The sequence below is a fragment of the Notothenia rossii genome, assembly GCF_949606895.1.
Source record: "Notothenia rossii genome assembly, chromosome: 1".
NCBI classification, from domain to species: domain Eukaryota; kingdom Metazoa; phylum Chordata; class Actinopteri; order Perciformes; family Nototheniidae; genus Notothenia; species Notothenia rossii.
This window is the reverse complement of record NC_136912.1, coordinates 75,911,733-75,928,572: the sequence shown is the minus strand read 5'-3', so window position 1 is coordinate 75,928,572 and position 16,840 is coordinate 75,911,733. Positions and strand designations below refer to the sequence as shown.

General features: G+C 41.6%; 1 protein-coding gene across 5 annotated transcripts in view; it reads right to left on the bottom strand.

Annotated features, from left to right (window-relative positions):
- The window catches only part of lrp8 (low density lipoprotein receptor-related protein 8, apolipoprotein e receptor), a 163,354-nt gene extending 147,806 nt beyond the window's left edge, over positions 1–15,548 (bottom strand). For all 5 annotated transcript variants that reach the window (XM_079668092.1, XM_079668088.1, XM_079668090.1 and 2 more), the window contains exons 1-2: positions 15,327–15,548; positions 14,204–14,329 (exon numbers count right to left, since the gene is read on the bottom strand). In XM_079668092.1, coding sequence (XP_079524218.1) covers positions 14,204–14,329; positions 15,327–15,393 — 193 coding nt within the window. In that variant the 5' untranslated portion in view covers positions 15,394–15,548. The remainder of the gene's footprint in view (positions 1–14,203; positions 14,330–15,326) is intronic.
- Positions 15,549–16,840: the final 1,292 nt, after the last annotated feature.

Genomic DNA, 16,840 nt, shown 5'->3' with positions numbered 1-16,840 from the left:
CAGTGTAAAATGTTTAAGCGGATAGTCTTGCTGCTTTATTTAATCTTACTAAACCTCTGAGACCCGTCTAATGCAAACAAACAGCAAAGGCAACACGAACAGACAAACACAAAAGGCTTTAGGACACGCTGTTTCTAGTTGAAATGATATGTAAGCTTGTGTTTCTGTTAAATATACACACAGATTTTAAAAAGCTGATGAAAACACAGCGACCTCTGTGAATATAAGAAAGAAAATGTGTATGAAAATTCATGCAAAGAGTATTGAACCCAACAGGATAATGCAGATGTTGGATGCAAGGTCACAGCACTATTCATTATGCTCACACACACACACAAAAGCAATTGTCCATGCATCTTTTTTTAAGTGTGTGTGTGTGAGAGAGAGGGGGCCCCATGGAGAAAGTGTCACCCTGCTTCCAAACATTTACGCGCTGTGGCAATGACACATAATAGGGTGTGGGGGTGGATGGCACAGAGAGAGAGTGTGGTCACTGGTTTAACGCCCTGTGAACACATGCCAGAAAGAAGAAAGACAGAAAAGAAATGAAGCAAGGATGTAGGGAGAGGAAGAATAGGAAAGTAGATCTGGTGAAACAATCACAGCATTAGAATCGTATTCCCCCCACCAGAACATGCTCTCTACATTTGGCTCATCCAAACAACGTTGCATCTTTAAACTGCGAGTTGAAAGCTTTGCAAAGCAGCCAACATCCAAAATAGCTAAAGTAAGATTTGAACGTCAATACGTCCTGAGAGACTCTGAATGCTGCTCCAGCAGCTGTCAGCCTTTTTATTTTTAAATCAAACACACTTTCAATAATCCCAACGCCGTAAGAGGAAGGACTTTTTAAGCAGGAGTTTGAGGAAAGTCAAAACAGGAGATGTTTTAGTTTTTTCTCATTCAGCAATGGAAATGTGGTCCTTACCATTGATTCCTAGACCATTCCCTCACCCTTTAATCTCCCCCCATCCCCTTCCTGTTGACAGTGTCACTGTGTTGTTATAATAAAGCAAGCTACAGCTAAAAGTCGTATATTATGTGTATCCACAAAACATAGGCTCTGTGTGATTTTGTGTCACACTAGCCGTTTTTTTTTCTGATAACCGGTATTACTGAGCACCAGCTATATCATCAAAGAGTGACTCCCCCTTCCTCCACTACCTCACCCCACCATCCTGCCACGAATGACAAGCAAAATCCCCTCAAGGTAAAAGACCCGTTCGCAGGCTTAGGAGCAGGCACGGCATGTGTATAAAGGAGATATGTTGTGTGTGTGTGTGTAATCTACATTAACAGCTTCATTCAAAAGCCAGATGGAGGTAAGAGGACAGGAAGAAAAATGTGAGAGAAAAAGTTCAAAATAAGGACAAAAGTGAGCAAGGTGTAGGGCAGGAATAAACATGGAGTGGAAAATATGAAGATATGTTGAGGATGTCAATTTGAGTTTTTCAAGTTGGTAATCCTCAAGTTCCTTTTTTAGCTGATTATGTCCTTGATCAAGGTTACTGTTTTCTGGTCAGTTATAGTAAGGCTTTAACTGTCCTATATTTTTCTATAAATGGAGTTTAAGTTAGAAAATAAAATAAAAACATCTAGCCAACATTTGCAGTTTGATATAATCTGCAGATGCAACATTCACTGGTGATTGAAAAGGAGCTCAAATCATTATAATCATGTTTTAAATTATGTTTAACTTTGTAAAAAATTAATTCTGACACTCAGAAAATTCTAAAAACAAAATGATGGGAACAGGTGCTTTATTCTTTACTATTATGGCTGCTTAATTTACAACTAAACTGTCCATAAATATTACAATTAGAAGAGAACAGCTCTGCAATTTAGCTTCGGCCCATTAGACTTGAATAAGCTCAAACAGCTTTGTGTTAGTTATTAGGATGTTGGGTGTTTAAGCATCTGCATCAGCGTTTTGTGCTGCCTACTGATACGGATGATATAAACATGAGGTGTGAATTCATATACTCTTTCTGAGACCTTTTCCTTTTTTGACCTCCTCAAAAAAATGTACATCAGCAGGTGTGAAAAATCTAGTTTCATCCATCTGAAAACAGACACGACAAATGCTATGGTATACCATAGTGCGCAAACACACCACATTGACAACAACCCTAACTCTTATAACTGATTTCCTGCTCCACTGCAACGGTGCGTGGAAAATACCCGGTTTTATTTGCAAAGAAAGACTGGAGCAAGGTAAGATGTAATAAATCAAACTGAGCAAACCAGCAGTTAGTTCTTCAGTCGAAGACAAAGACTGAGAGTAGAGGAACGAGAAATTGTAGAAAACACAAGAGGAGCAGAATTTAGAGCAACAGAGCGGGACAAATGAAACAAAAAGTAGAGTATTAAGAAAGAAATGAAACACAACAGAGGAAGAATTGAGGAATAGCAACTGGAGTAAGAAAAATTTAAGTAATATCATCAGAAAAGGGAGTCAGACTAGACTCTATTCCTCCACTTTGTAACTTCCATGTAAAACTTTGGATGAAAACTTTTGACATGCAGCACTCAAGGGCCCTATCTTGGTGTCAGCCGAGCAGACGGTATTAGCAGCCATGTTTTATTCATCAGCATTCTTAGTTGTCGTTTCATACGCCGCCCCCTGCTGCATTTACAAGATGACAGAACGCAAGGTGAAAAACAGGATTACAGCAAATGTAAATAATAAAATGGAGGCACATTAAGTTATTCGGTTAATCTGAGCCGGGGATTAATGCGATGATACCCTGTCAGACACGGCTGAGTTTGGGGGGGGGGGGGTGGGGTAACAACAGCACAACAAAGGCACAGAGAGACACACAGCTAAACATGCACACATGGTGGGGGTAAAGGATTGAAGTGTTATCAGTGTTTGACTTTGAACAATAAGTGACTTTGCAGCGGAGCAGAAGAACAACACAAGGTAATCTGTGGAAAACGGACAAGCTCATTCAAAGTTTCTTCCTGTTTGTTGACACAAACTTCCCCCAACTAACTTTTTATTTTCTCCTCTCATTCCGCACTCTCACTCTGCATACTTGTAACAGTCTATTACTTTTTAGCATTGATAATCAGGCCAGTTAAAGTTATTACATGTTCACAGCCAATATCAGCCTCAGCTAAAGGCAACACACGTCAGTTTGTAAGAAAGTGGAAGTGAGAGTTTGTGTGATATTCAGTTTTTCCAATAAAAGGTCTTATGTAACATTTTAGTACGCTTAAATACATAGCCAATAAATGATAAAGAACAACAGATTTAATACTGTAACCTCTTCAAGGAAACCTTTAGGAGTACGCTGAATACCTCTCTGTCTACCTCTGTTTTTGGTAGTTTAAATGCTCCACTATGTTCTTTATCTAGTTGCCTTTTTGTGCAGGGAAGTTTATATACAGTGGTTTTATTAGTCTAAACAGTTACTCTGTGTCTCTGGAAAGACGTGGCTGAGAGTTGTGGCCGTGAAAAAAGATAAAAATGGTCTAAAACAAGCTGAAAGGCTGCATAAAGCTGAAGGGTAATGCACAGTTTGGCGACAATCAGTGACTCCTTTCAAATGTACACAGTCATAGATCATCTGAGCTAGTACTGATGAGCTGTGATTTTTTGCTATTGGCAAAAAAAATGTGTGTGTGAGTTTTGTGTATGTGTGTCATACACTGTACTTTACACTGAGAAACAGGAAGGAGTACTCAGGCAGAGGCAAAACTCGATAGAACTTTCTATCTTGCTTTCTGTAACACACACACACACTTCTTATGGTGCCGATTCAAACCCACTGAGACACTTATTAATTGGATTAGAAGTATGAAGATAGACAGTCTTACACACACACACACACACACACACACACACACACACACACACACACACACACACACACACACACACACACACACACACACACACACACACACACACACACACACACACACACACACACACACACACACACACACACACACACACACACACACACACACACACACACACACACACAAAAATTCAGTGTATGCTCCCTCCCTGTAGTAGTGCTATTTGTTTTACCCCTGCCCTATGTGTCAATGCATAACTATAACTCAAAAAGTCCAGAGAAAACGAGAGGGGGTAACAAAAGCAGGAATCGGGAGATGGAAAGGTAACGATAGGTAGAAAGCGGACAAAAATGGGAGGGAGGGAGAGTGCCTCAGGCAAGCACTGACCTCAGCTAAAATTACCCTGCTGCTGTTTTGCATCGCTGCACCCAACACCTATTCAAAACACCAGGTCTTGTTATCTTGTAGAGCATGATACAGTGTCTGACAACGTGATGCCCTACCTTATTTTGGGCTTGTCATCTGTCGGACTGACAATGTTGCAAAAGTCTACTTGATATTATTTATAATCAATCTTCGAGAAGTATCATGGTATAAAGAACATTGGTCTGCTGGAAGCCTTATCTTTTAATGTGTTATCAGGGGAGGGGAGAGCATCATGTTCATAAGAAGCCTGATGTTTGTGATTAAAATGTTTTTTTACTGATGACAAAACAAAATAATGCAACTTTAATAAAGCTGCAAAATGGCTGATGAAATTAGGCTTTTTTTATTCTGTTCTTGGAACAAGTGCCCCAACCTTAGGTCATTACCAACCAATTTTAATTCCTTGGGAACCAGAGAAAAATGATTGTTATCATGTATTTCCTGTGATTTTTTCAAAACTCCTAAACAGACCTGTCAGATGCATTGGACACACTTACAACCTCAGCGTTTAGCTTCAAATCCGTCAAAAGTTATAATTTCCTTCTACATTAGTGTCCGACTGTCATCCAACGTAAACCAGTATGTACGTAAAAGTGTAAGCATTGGGGCTAAGGATTTATCAGCAAAACGTGGGTTTTTTAATTTTTGTTCTCATCACTTAAATCAGTGGTTATCAAAAGCTGCCCCCAATGTGCAGGGAAGTTATTGTATTGACTAAAACCATAAAAATAAGACTCAAGTTACATAAAAACTGAATCATCCTTTGTCGGGCGAGTCAACCTAGCCAATTTGACTCAAAGCTGCTCTTTTTTTCCTCAAGTGACATGTGTTTTTTGTGTTGTCATCCGTTTGTAAAATGCTTTCTCTTGGCATAAAAAACTGATATATGTGCTTGCACATACAGTTATATACAAGTACACACACACACACACACACACACACACACACACACACACACACACACACACACACACACACACACACACACACACACACACACACACACACACACACACACACACACACACACACACACACACACACACACACACACACACACACACACACACACACACACACACACACACACACACACACACACACACACACAAAGTCCTACAGTGCCTCAGTAGTAACAGAGCACAGCAGTGGGGTTTTTCTATGGAGACTAGCACTACAGCTGCTCACACTCCTGATATATACGCTTATGCACACGCACGCACACACACGCACGTACACACACCTTGTCCTTAGTCCAATAAAAAAAATGGAGTGGTGTACCATCATATGCTTGTCTATGTGGCTGTTAACAGGCGTAAGTGTGTATGAGCTTTTGATGTTTGGACACAACAGAATAAAAAATATTACCTCCTCAAAAGAAGTATTGAGTAAATGATCAGTGATAGCTTCCTTTTAGAAGCATTTTATCATAGTCTTGCCTCACAGCCCTGCTACTACACACTCCATGTGTCCACGTGTGTTTGTGTGTAATGGATTAAGCCGCTGGTCCCTTTGACCTCATATCCCTATTAAAAGTCTGACCCCAGCTGTGCTACAGCGAGCAGTGTGTGTGTTGTTGTGCGACTGTGTCAGCAGGTGATCAAAATGTGTTTCTGTGAACCTATCAGTACAATGCCTTTTATGCCTCAAGCACTTTTCTGTGGTCTCTTATTACAGTGTGCGTGTGTGCGTGTGTGCGTGTGTGCGTGTGTGAGAGCCCTGCCCTCGCACACACTCATATAGAGAGCAGTGGCGTGAAATGTGTTGTGATGTCTCTTCTATGGGATGCTGGTCTCAGACTGAAGAGGAGACGCTCCCCTTCTTAGACTGCTCAGACTCATTGTTCTGCTGACACACACACACACACACACACACACACACACACACACACACACACACACACACACACACACACACACACACACACACACACACACACACACACACACACACACACACACACACACACACACACACACACACACACACACACACACACACACACACACACACACAGCTAAGCTAAAATACCTTTCTTCCCAGCCTTACAGTATTCTGTTTACAACCCCTTTGTCACCATCTAGAAACACTAGGATTTCATTGTTAATTTTTTTTTTTTTTTTTTATTCAGAATTTGTTTTTTACTTAACTCCAACTATTTCCTCATTATTTCCCCTTGCATAATCGAATGATACCCAATCATTATCTTGCCAACACAATTTCCTACTCCAACAATCTTCATTCTACTTATTGTATCCAACCAAGCAGCAAACACTCAAAATCCTTTTTTTTTTTTAAAAGACATAAAAATGAGAATCCTTGAATACATCTGCCTCAACCCATTTAGTAACTAAGTAATCCTTTCACCACAAATGACCACAACTGATTTCACAGTTCTGTGTTAAATCATTCTCAAACCGAGTGTGTCATTGTGCAGATAGGAAGAACAATTCAATGCAAATATGACAGGGTACCCTGGTGGCAGCATTAAGATAAGGCCCTATAGTTCCTTTGATTACAGTATCACAGACAGTTAGAAGTGTGATGGTAAAAACACTGATCTCAGCCCTGCTGTATTCCTATAGTAATTCACATTTTAAGGAACAGATGTTGCTGTTGATCCTTCCATTTCCATTATTCTCATACCATTAAATCTATGCTTCCAACTGAGCCACCCCCGCTGAAAAACATCTTAAAAATACATTTATAAAATATTCCCCAATGCTTTGGCCCAATGGGGGGTCAACTTCAGCCCAGTGGACCATTGGCTTTCAACACACAGTCAGAAACCTTGCATGAGGTTCAGATATTACATGATTTTACAGTGGCACTTTGGATTAAGCATGTTTAAATCCACTTAAATCCTCTAAAATATATATATATATATATATATATATATATAGCCTTTTTATGAATATTCCTCAATCAAAATATGGGTCATACAGAGCAGTGCAGAGATGGAGAGTTGCCATGTGAATCCATACATATGTGCAGGAGCGTTGCGTTCACTACAAAGAAAGCACATGCATGCACAAAAACCCCACCACCACCAGCATCACCAACACTTTACCGTCTCCCAGGGCAACAGCAGCGAAATCTAGCAAGAGGCATGTTGAGAATGAAGGGGAGGAGAGGGGAGGATAGGAGCAGAAAGGGAGAGTGAAAGAACGGATAGACAAAGGCACAAAACACAAACCAAATCTAATAAGACTTGGTCTAATACAGCAGGGTGGATAGCTGTAATCCCTGTGGTGACAGACCTGTGTGTGCGAACAGAAAATAAGATGGGTGATGTGACTACTGGCTGATAAACACATGGTACTACAGCTTATACTCCCACGTGCAAACAGTTATGGTGTGTTTACTTGCATATTGCCTTGACTTAATAGGGATTGCACATTATATTTAAAATTCCTAAATTGCTTCAACGATGAGCACACAGAAATTCCTGCACCCTTCTACCATGGCTTCGTCTACATTGAGTATGTCATGCTTCAGATTTTAGCTATTATCATCTTGCCCTTTTTTTTTGAGATTTTGACAGTGTTTTTATTAATGTGTATATTCTTTTGAAAGTCAGATGCAATGACCAATGACCTCCAAGTGAGAGTTACAATCGCCCGATCAGGTGATGGAAGGATCAGGTGCTTAGCCAATGAGAGCAATTTCATCAATCTGATGTACCGCCTATTTTAAAAGACACCTGTTCTGAGCTCATTTAGCTTTGCCACATCCTCATGAGTGAACCAAATCTTATTGGCTTTTGATTGGTTAACCTTACCCCCAAGTCTTTACAATATCTGCCCTCCTGTCCTCATTAGCCCCCTTCCCATTCTGCAAAATGCTCTTATTTAACAATGTCCTGTTGATCTCAATCAAATATGTCCCATCATTTCTGATCCTTCTTCTCCGCCTCAAGCTTTCCCTCCTCTCCGCTGAGCTCTGCTGGGGATATTGGGTTTTGGGGAGGGGGCACAGTTGCAGTGCTGGCATCTGTTCCAAGGGCTGGCACACTGCCAGCCACTGAGCATCACTCGGGCAACCGGAGTCACGCTGTTGGATTTATCTTCAACCAACCTGTCAGCTGATGCTCTTTGTGGGCGTAAGACGAGTGGGCATAACCTCTGCGGCATTTGCACTCCCTAGGTGCCCACAAGAGATTTGAAAATGGGGGGGGGGGAGAAAAGCCCCTTAGTGGGCGCTACAATGCTGGGGAAGTGATTTTTGAAAGAAGCACCCAAGCTTCCGAAATAGACTGAGGGCTGACGCGGGCTGAAGAGAGTGCAAGGTTGGTATGAAGGGAGAGTAAAAGCGATGGAAGTAGCAGAAGAGAGTTTAAGAAACAGCAAGAGATTAAAAGTAGATCAGGTAGAGAGTGAACAGGGGAATAGATCGAGAGTATTATAGTAGAAGAGAGCATAACACATCCAAAGCTGACCAGAAATATAGCAAAAAGACTAACGGTACGTCTACACTACAGGCATCAAAAAATGCTTTCAACGCTTCGCCCATTCACTTGAATGTGGTGACGTAGAAGATTTTTAATCTTCGCCGAACTGCATTGTGGGGAGCATGGCATGGCTTTGCAAGCATCACGAGCATCTATCGGCATCAAAAGTTGAACAATGTTCAACTTTTGAGGCTCGATGCTTGGCATCGGCCAATGAAATCCCGTTTATGCAAATCCCGTTTATGCAAATCCCGCCAGTGCAAGCGCAGCCAATCAAACCGCGTGCAAGCTGGGAGAGCCAGACCGCAGTTCATTTCCTCATATTCCAAACGAGATATTACGGTAGCAAATCACCCGGTTCTTTACGACCGGAACTATTTACCGGGATACAAACCGGAGGAACCAGGCATGGAGGGAGGTGGCAGAGACAGTGGGTGAAACTGATAGTTTTTTCGCCTGTTTGGAGAGTTTATATCCAGTTTACTTTGTTTTAACATTGCTATTGCTTTGTATGTCGGGGGCGGGAGATTCATGTTATTGGTTGCTCGCAAAAAATCGCCATGCTTCAGACACGCCCAGCTTCAAGATTTTTTCATGCCTGTAGTGTAGACGGGCCGTAAGAGAAGAGGAGTAGGGCATGTCTCTGCCACAGATAAAGTGGCTCAGTTAAAATAACTGTCTGTCACCTTGTGGCTTAAGTACCATTGTCACATTCCTGTTGAGCATCTCTTCAGCCAAACAACAAAGTAAACCGGTTAGAGGGAAGGAGATCTCATTCAAATCTAACTTCACTTCCATCAAATAGTGCCCACTAAATGTCCAATAATTCTATTCAGTCTCAGCGGTGAATGAGATGTGCTTGTAAATGTCACGGCATTCATCCAGGGATACCCCGTGATATTCAGCCACCAACCTCATTGTGGGCGTGCAAGATGAGAGAATCATGGGACTGGCATGCTGGTCTCCGGGATAAGCGATTAATCAATTGGCCGCTAATATAACCATTCAAGCAATTAGTACCATGACACATTTATAAGCGATGATTACTCGGCTGGTTGTTCATGGAATTTCCTGAACGGAACAGAGTCAGTCAAATCGGAATTATGTTCTACTGCTATTTTTCACACATTTCTGGAGTACAATATTTGATTATCAGACATCGCATACGCTACTCTGTATTCAAAACTATGATTACACACCACCAGCAGAAGCAGAGTGCAACAGAAAAGGCAGCCAATTGTTTGTGGTCATATCTAAGAGACACAGTATTTGCATTAAAGCATGCTACATTACTCAGCAGTAGGTGGTCATGACTCATACGACACTCTGTTAAGCCATTATAAATGAAGAACAACATTATGAGGCAGGGAGCTAACATCATCACAGCAAGATAAGGATAATAAACAGGGGTGCACACAAGTGGTACGCAGGTACGCATGCGCTGCAACAATCTGAAATGCGTACCGTCACTTGTGTCACAAAGCGCATTTGCGTACCGACGTACTTGTGAGGCTTTTCCAGCGCTAACATAGCTGATCACAATGTTCACCCCCCCCCCCTTTGACATTCGCGATACAGAGGGCTTCATACTCCACTAGCACCCCCCCTCCCCCCCCGTTGACATTCGCGATACAGAGGGCTTCATGGGAAATTTGAGGGGAGCCAGAAGTTGGAGTACCAAACACTGACTCCAGGTACTCATCTGAGTACCTCACTGAGAAGGTTGTGTGCACCCCTGATAATAAAAGTATTTTTTAAATAGCCCTGTTTGACCCTCTAGGGCAGTGGTTCTCAAATGGGGGTACGCGGACACCTAGTGGTACGTTGGAGTAGTGCAGGGGGTACGTGAGATTTCTTTTATGCTAATGAAAAAAACAAACATAATTAATGCATTTAAACAAACTACTAATAGTAGATGAACTACTTTATTCAAAGGTTTACAGTAATTACAGTAATAAAATGGGAAAAGATAACGGGGTGCTCTCTTTTCCTCTCTCTCTCCTGACAGCCCGTCAGTCTCGTGCAGCTCGCTGAACCTGTAATAAGTTACCTGACAGTAAAGAATAAATATATTCTTAACTAGTTTAGCTAATTCCAGAGTATATAAACTAGCTAAGTGTGTATTTAATTTTACTCCACTCAACGGTCCGTCACAGCGACAGAGCTGTGATCATGCAGAGCTGCTTGTTCTCCGTCAGCATTAGCTGATCTGATCTCTGATCTCTCTCTCCCGTCCGGTTATACTTCACTCGCGTTTATGTCCAAATCTATCAGATCTAGCTAGTTCTAGTTAATTATTTGACTGCCTGCTTTTCAAAAGGACCTAAACAATAAGCGTTGCTTGACAACGGCGTGTGGCCGCAAAGTATAGCGCAGCATATGTTTACATGAGGGGTCAAAATCCCATGCTCATAAAGTGCTCATATATTTTTTTCTCTTCATTCCCCACGCCCCAAAATAAATAAATATACCAATTTTAGGAAAAGTAACGAAGTTTGAGCAGTGTGGGTTTTTAACAGAGTTACACATATTTCAAAACACAAAGTGTAATAACTGCAGGTTGCCTCCCTGTCAGAATGACAAAGATCCTCAGTGAAGCACAAGCACATTCTCACTACATTGTAAGGACAACTTATTAAAAAGATCAGTTCAATGCAACTAATGCCGTCTTAGTGTTATTGCATGATGTTAACATTTGAAATGTAGCATTTAAGTGTTTCTCAGCTACAATGTTGTTGTTTTAATAAATCAGACTCTGATGGTGCAGCGCTGTACTGTACCTCTTTATATAGGCATTTGTTCCTTAACGAATTGTTTTTGCGCTGATCAGGGGGTACTTGGCTGAATTTTTTTTTCAAAGGGGATACATGATTGAAAAAAGTTTGAGAACCACTGCTCTAGGGCAGGGATCACCAAGGGCCAAAATGTATGCAATAGAGAGGTGAAGTCCCGCCCATCTATTTCCGACCCATGGGACCTTATTTCGGAAAAATTATGTATTGAAGTCAATGGGGAGAGAAAACGTATCTTTTGATCACGTTTGAATTGTGCCACGAATTACACATATGATGTTTGTCAATCTTAAAAAATAATTTCCATGTCAAAAAAGTCAGTTTGTCATAAAACTGTTGAAATATAAGACTGAAAAATATGCAACTAGAAAGACTACAAATCCCAGAATCCCGTTCCTGCATGCTGGCTCTTACGAACCGACTAACTCCCCTTGTGTGTATGTACAGCTCTCAACATGCCCAGACTTGAAGTGATTTTCACCTTGTTTAATACTTTTCGCCTCATTCTGATAGAAAGAAGTGAGATGTGCTAACGTGACGGCCGTCTTGGTGTGTGGTGTGAGACAGGAGATGTAGTTCATTGAGCGGTTTCACACAAAAAAAAGTGTTACTTCACAGTGTTACGAGACATTTTTTTTACTTGCAAAATTATCTTTTAAATTGACAAACATCATATGTGTAATTCGTGGCACAATTCAAATGGAATCAAAAGATAATCTTTCTCTCCCCATTGACTTCAATACATCATTTTTGCGAAATAAGGTCCCATGGAGCTTCCTCGGAAAGGGAGGGACTTCGCCTCTCTATAAACACTTTCGCGGGCCAGCGATTTTTATATAGCCCAGAATTTTGGGGGTGCTAGTGGAGCACGCTCAGGTACTGCAGAGCGTATAAAGCTTAGCAGGCTCTTCACACTAACGAAGGATCACTTCGAGGCTACTGTCCCGCAGCTGCTGCCTCTCTGTTGGACTCTGGTACTGCACATTACTCACGAGACGTTGTAAAAGACAAAAATAGTGGGGGGCGAATGCACTAACCACTCCGCCAACGCCACAGTCACCCCCGTCGTGCAGGCCGGATGAGAATGTCTGGCGGATGTGGCCCGTGGGACACCAGTTGATGGTCACTGCTCTAGGGTGATAGCTCTCCTTAGAGGTTTAATTAGCGGTGAAATTAGCAAGTAATCTGATAAATTCCTGTGGACATGTGACCTAACCAATGATCCAGGATCAGCAGTTCCTGCACTGGCTGTTAGTCTAACAACTGAAAATTAGATTCCAGAGGGGCCCACACCAAAAATAAGCAGCTTATCTCAGTATATCTTCACTCATGCATTCAGAAGTTACAATATGGAGTTAATCAACAGTTTACATACTTGTATCCAGTTAGGTACCAGCTAATATGAAATACATTTCAGGGGTAGACATTAAGGGTAAAATGCCACTGGCCCTCCGGGCCGGTGGAATTGTATTATCACTGGCCCCACCATTGTAACCACTGGCATTCGTCCAAAAAAAATCGACTTATAATGAAAAAAATGAACATATTTTTTGCAATAGTAATTTATGCACTAACTACATTACTACAACATTTGAATCATCAGTTCTTCCTCATTTCCTCAATTGTTCATATTTGGTTTATTATAATAATGATATTGTGGTCATTGTTAAAAAATGTCAGCTATTATTATGAGTATTATTATTTGTATAATGCGCTTTCTGCCTTCCTGTCATTAGGAATTAGAAATGTAATGGCTATGTAATAGATTAGATTAGAACCTTCATTATCCTAAACTGCTGGGACATTTCCCTAAAGCCAATACCTTTTATATTTTCTACTATTCACTTACTTGTCAGCATAGGTCGGCATTGATGTATAGAGCCGACAGAACACCTTGTTTATATTGGCATCATATTGAGAGGTGCAGTGACGTCTCCTAAAACCAGGAAGTATAAGCTGCTGGTTTCCTTGACAAAAAGCAATGGGATTTCTCCAAAGGGTTTTGGAAAATAGCTGGAAATAAAGTCTGTGGAAAACAAACTTTGATAAATGCACGTTTTGTTCAGCCGGATAATCTCCACATGTCTACCCTACTTTTATAATTTTCAAATCATAAATCTAATCGATAGATTATAAAAGGGTTTTAGGACGCGTCACTGCACTAGAAGCCAACTCCATCGATCAAGCTGGCTGAAACGTTCTCTCCCTCTTCTTCTCATACTCCCTTGTCACTCTCATTTAACTCCTCCGGTGACTTTCTTTTATTTGAAGATTGTTTTTTGCCCGGCGCTTGGCCGTTTACCGCTGGTATTAAAAACATTAATGGCGAATGGTTAGGTGGCGCGATCGTCTGTAGTGAAGGAGCGCGCTCCCGCTCACGGGAGCCTGCTCGCGCTCCGCTCCGCAGCAAACAGCTGTTTGGTTTTCACCCTACAACGACAACCGACTCACAAAACGCTATGTAAACGAATAAACGAAACAATTTAACTAAATTGCAAGTCAAAATACCAATACCACAGGACAATTCTTTTTTTTTAAGCAATATTTTTTGTGGCCCGAGCGGGCAAGTGGAAAGTACGTTATGCTGGCCCGGGGTGTCTAAATAGTGCTTCCGGGCCAGTGGGCCAATTATAATGTCGAGCCCTGCATTTCAAGTTCCATTGGGCAGCAAGCAAAGGCATTACTGCACTTATCAGCCAATATGAAAATACTCTAGGCTACTTACGACAGTTCTCCTCATCGCTGCTGTCTGAGCAATCGTCATCATCATCACATCTCCACAGGGTCGGGATGCAGCGTCCGTTCTTGCACTGAAACTGCCCGACTTCACACTCTGTCTCCGTAGTAGTCCCTGTGTTGTCAAAAAAGTGGTCAATTACTTATTTGGTTCATTAAATGATACAAATGTGAACATTGACTACATGTGGATGCCAGGTTAACAGAGTATGATATTTAAAAGTACCAATAAATGTATAATAGACACTTATGAATACACATATTTGGGGGGGGAATTAAAAACATTTACAGGAATGAGGCAATGTTTTTATTTTTTAACACCATCCTATTGCAGAGGAAGCTTGACTGTTTACATGGCTGTTTTGTTTGTGAGGTTAACTTGTGTAGAAAAACAATGTTCACTTTTCAAATTAGCCTTGGCTTAGAAAGAATACATAGGCTACATGCATTTACTATAATAAAACCGGTTTTAATTACACCCTTATTGTGGGTTGTAAAGAGGTAAACAGATGTATCTCTAAATCTTTCTCTATAGTTGGGCTTCCTCTGATAAATACTGCTGTAGTGTATAGTTTCGTTTTTCTCAAATCCAGCATTTCCATAAAATGATTTACACTTTCCCTGTCATGATGGTCTTGATTGACTGTATCAATAGGCTTTACGACAATAACAGCTACCAGCAGCGTCCTACTGGCACTTCACCATAAAGATCTCTTTAGGACAATCTATTTCTGCTTTCTTGGCTGCAGCCTTCAGCTAAAAAAAACACATAACGCAGATCGCTGCATCCTTTACATTACCACAGGCAGCCTTTGATTACGATAACATCAGCCTACTGCATTCACACACGTGTGTAGGCTACGGATCTTTCCTTCAGCGTATTGTCAACTCATGTCACCAGTGAACGGATTCACCGCGCGGACCAAAGTGCCGATCCAGGTGTGAGCCATTGTATGAATGAGATGAGATGACAGAATATTTTGAAACACATATTAACACAACACGCGGTCTACATTAGGAGACGATCCGTTCCTCAGTAAGCAACGATCCCCAGCGATGCCACGTCCGTGATGCGATGCAAATCCACCTTCTCGCTGAGACAAGTGTCTTACCTCTAGCGCAATGGAGCTCCATGAGTAACAAATGCAATAGCACAAGCTTTCCGACTTCTGTCCACATCTTTAGATCCTGGGGGGTCTACGGTTGTGTTCATGCGAGTGAAAAGCCACTGAAGGATCCCCAACCTCTCTATCGCTCTTTGTGTTGCTCTCTCTGCTGTGCTCCTTGTGTGTGTGATTGTGTGTGATCAGAGCCAGGCTCAGCGCTTCCTCTGCCTCGGCTGCAGTTTGAATCAGTGACGCTTGTGGGCGGGATGAGGATGGAGCCGGCCTGCGGTTAATGTAGTGGGTAAGTGGGTAGAGAAACTACATCAAAACGGTTGTTAACAAGGGAATTTTTAATACTGCTGAGTCACGTTTAGAAGATCACTCTCAAATGTTTTTATTATTAAATGTTGTTGAGCAGCTACAAATCATTAATTAAGATAAAACAACAACAAACAAAAGCTTTGTTTTAGTTAACAAATATCAATATCTCTCTTGTATTAATGTCAGGCATTTATGTCGTGACTATATGAATAGAGCCAGAAGGTTCAGCGCCAGATTAAGCCTGTAAACGAAACAGCTAGCCAGCTAAGAGTAGAAATTCACTTAAGGGTCCCATCATATGCTTTTCTGGTTATTACCCGTCCCCTTGTGTGTTATGTAGCTTTTTCTGCATGTAAACAGTCTGCAAAGTCACAAACCCTCAAAGTACACCCTGTAGCGAGTAAAACTCTAACACAGAAAAGACGTGTCTATGCTGCCCCAGAACGCCTCGTTGTAGATTTTTCGTTTTTCATTTTTTTCTTCCGGGAAAGGTTGACGTCACTCTAGACCAAATGGACCAATCCGCGGAGCTCCGCACACACACACTCACTCAGCCTTATCTTTTCTCAGCCGCGGTGCTCCGCTCAGGTAGTGAGTGTGTGTGTGAGCTCAGGCTGAGATCTGCGGTGTCTCGCTGTCTCGCAGACCTGACGCAGCAACCAGGAAACGACACCACACCAGTAATCCAGCTGAAACTGTCCGCTCCTCCAGCCCCAAAGGGCGGAGAAGCGAGCCCCGCAACGGCACTATTTGATGGAAGTGAAGTGAAATTTTAATGAGATCTGCTTCAATATAACAGGTTTACTTTGTTGTTTGGCTGAAGAGAGGCTCAACAGGAAGGGGAAAATGTTACTTAAGCCACAAGGTGACAGACTGTTCTTTTAACTGAGCCACTGAAACTGAGCGACATACAAAACTAATGAAGTTCCCCCGCGATGTTACCAAAGTTTCAATAGTTCTCTTAAGCTGTTTCGCTGCTCCACCTGCATTCTGTCTATCTTTCCCTTGCTCTCTCTCTTTTTAGTGTATTCATGTTTTAAGTTGTTGTACATTCCTTTAAAATGTATGCAACAACTTAAAACCGACAGAATCATTCCAAATTGCCATCCCTCATCCTGTCAAAATGTGTCAACATAAACACTAGCACTGTTGCTTTTATGGTTCGGCCTCCTTTGTTTTAGCTTCTATTGGGAAACATT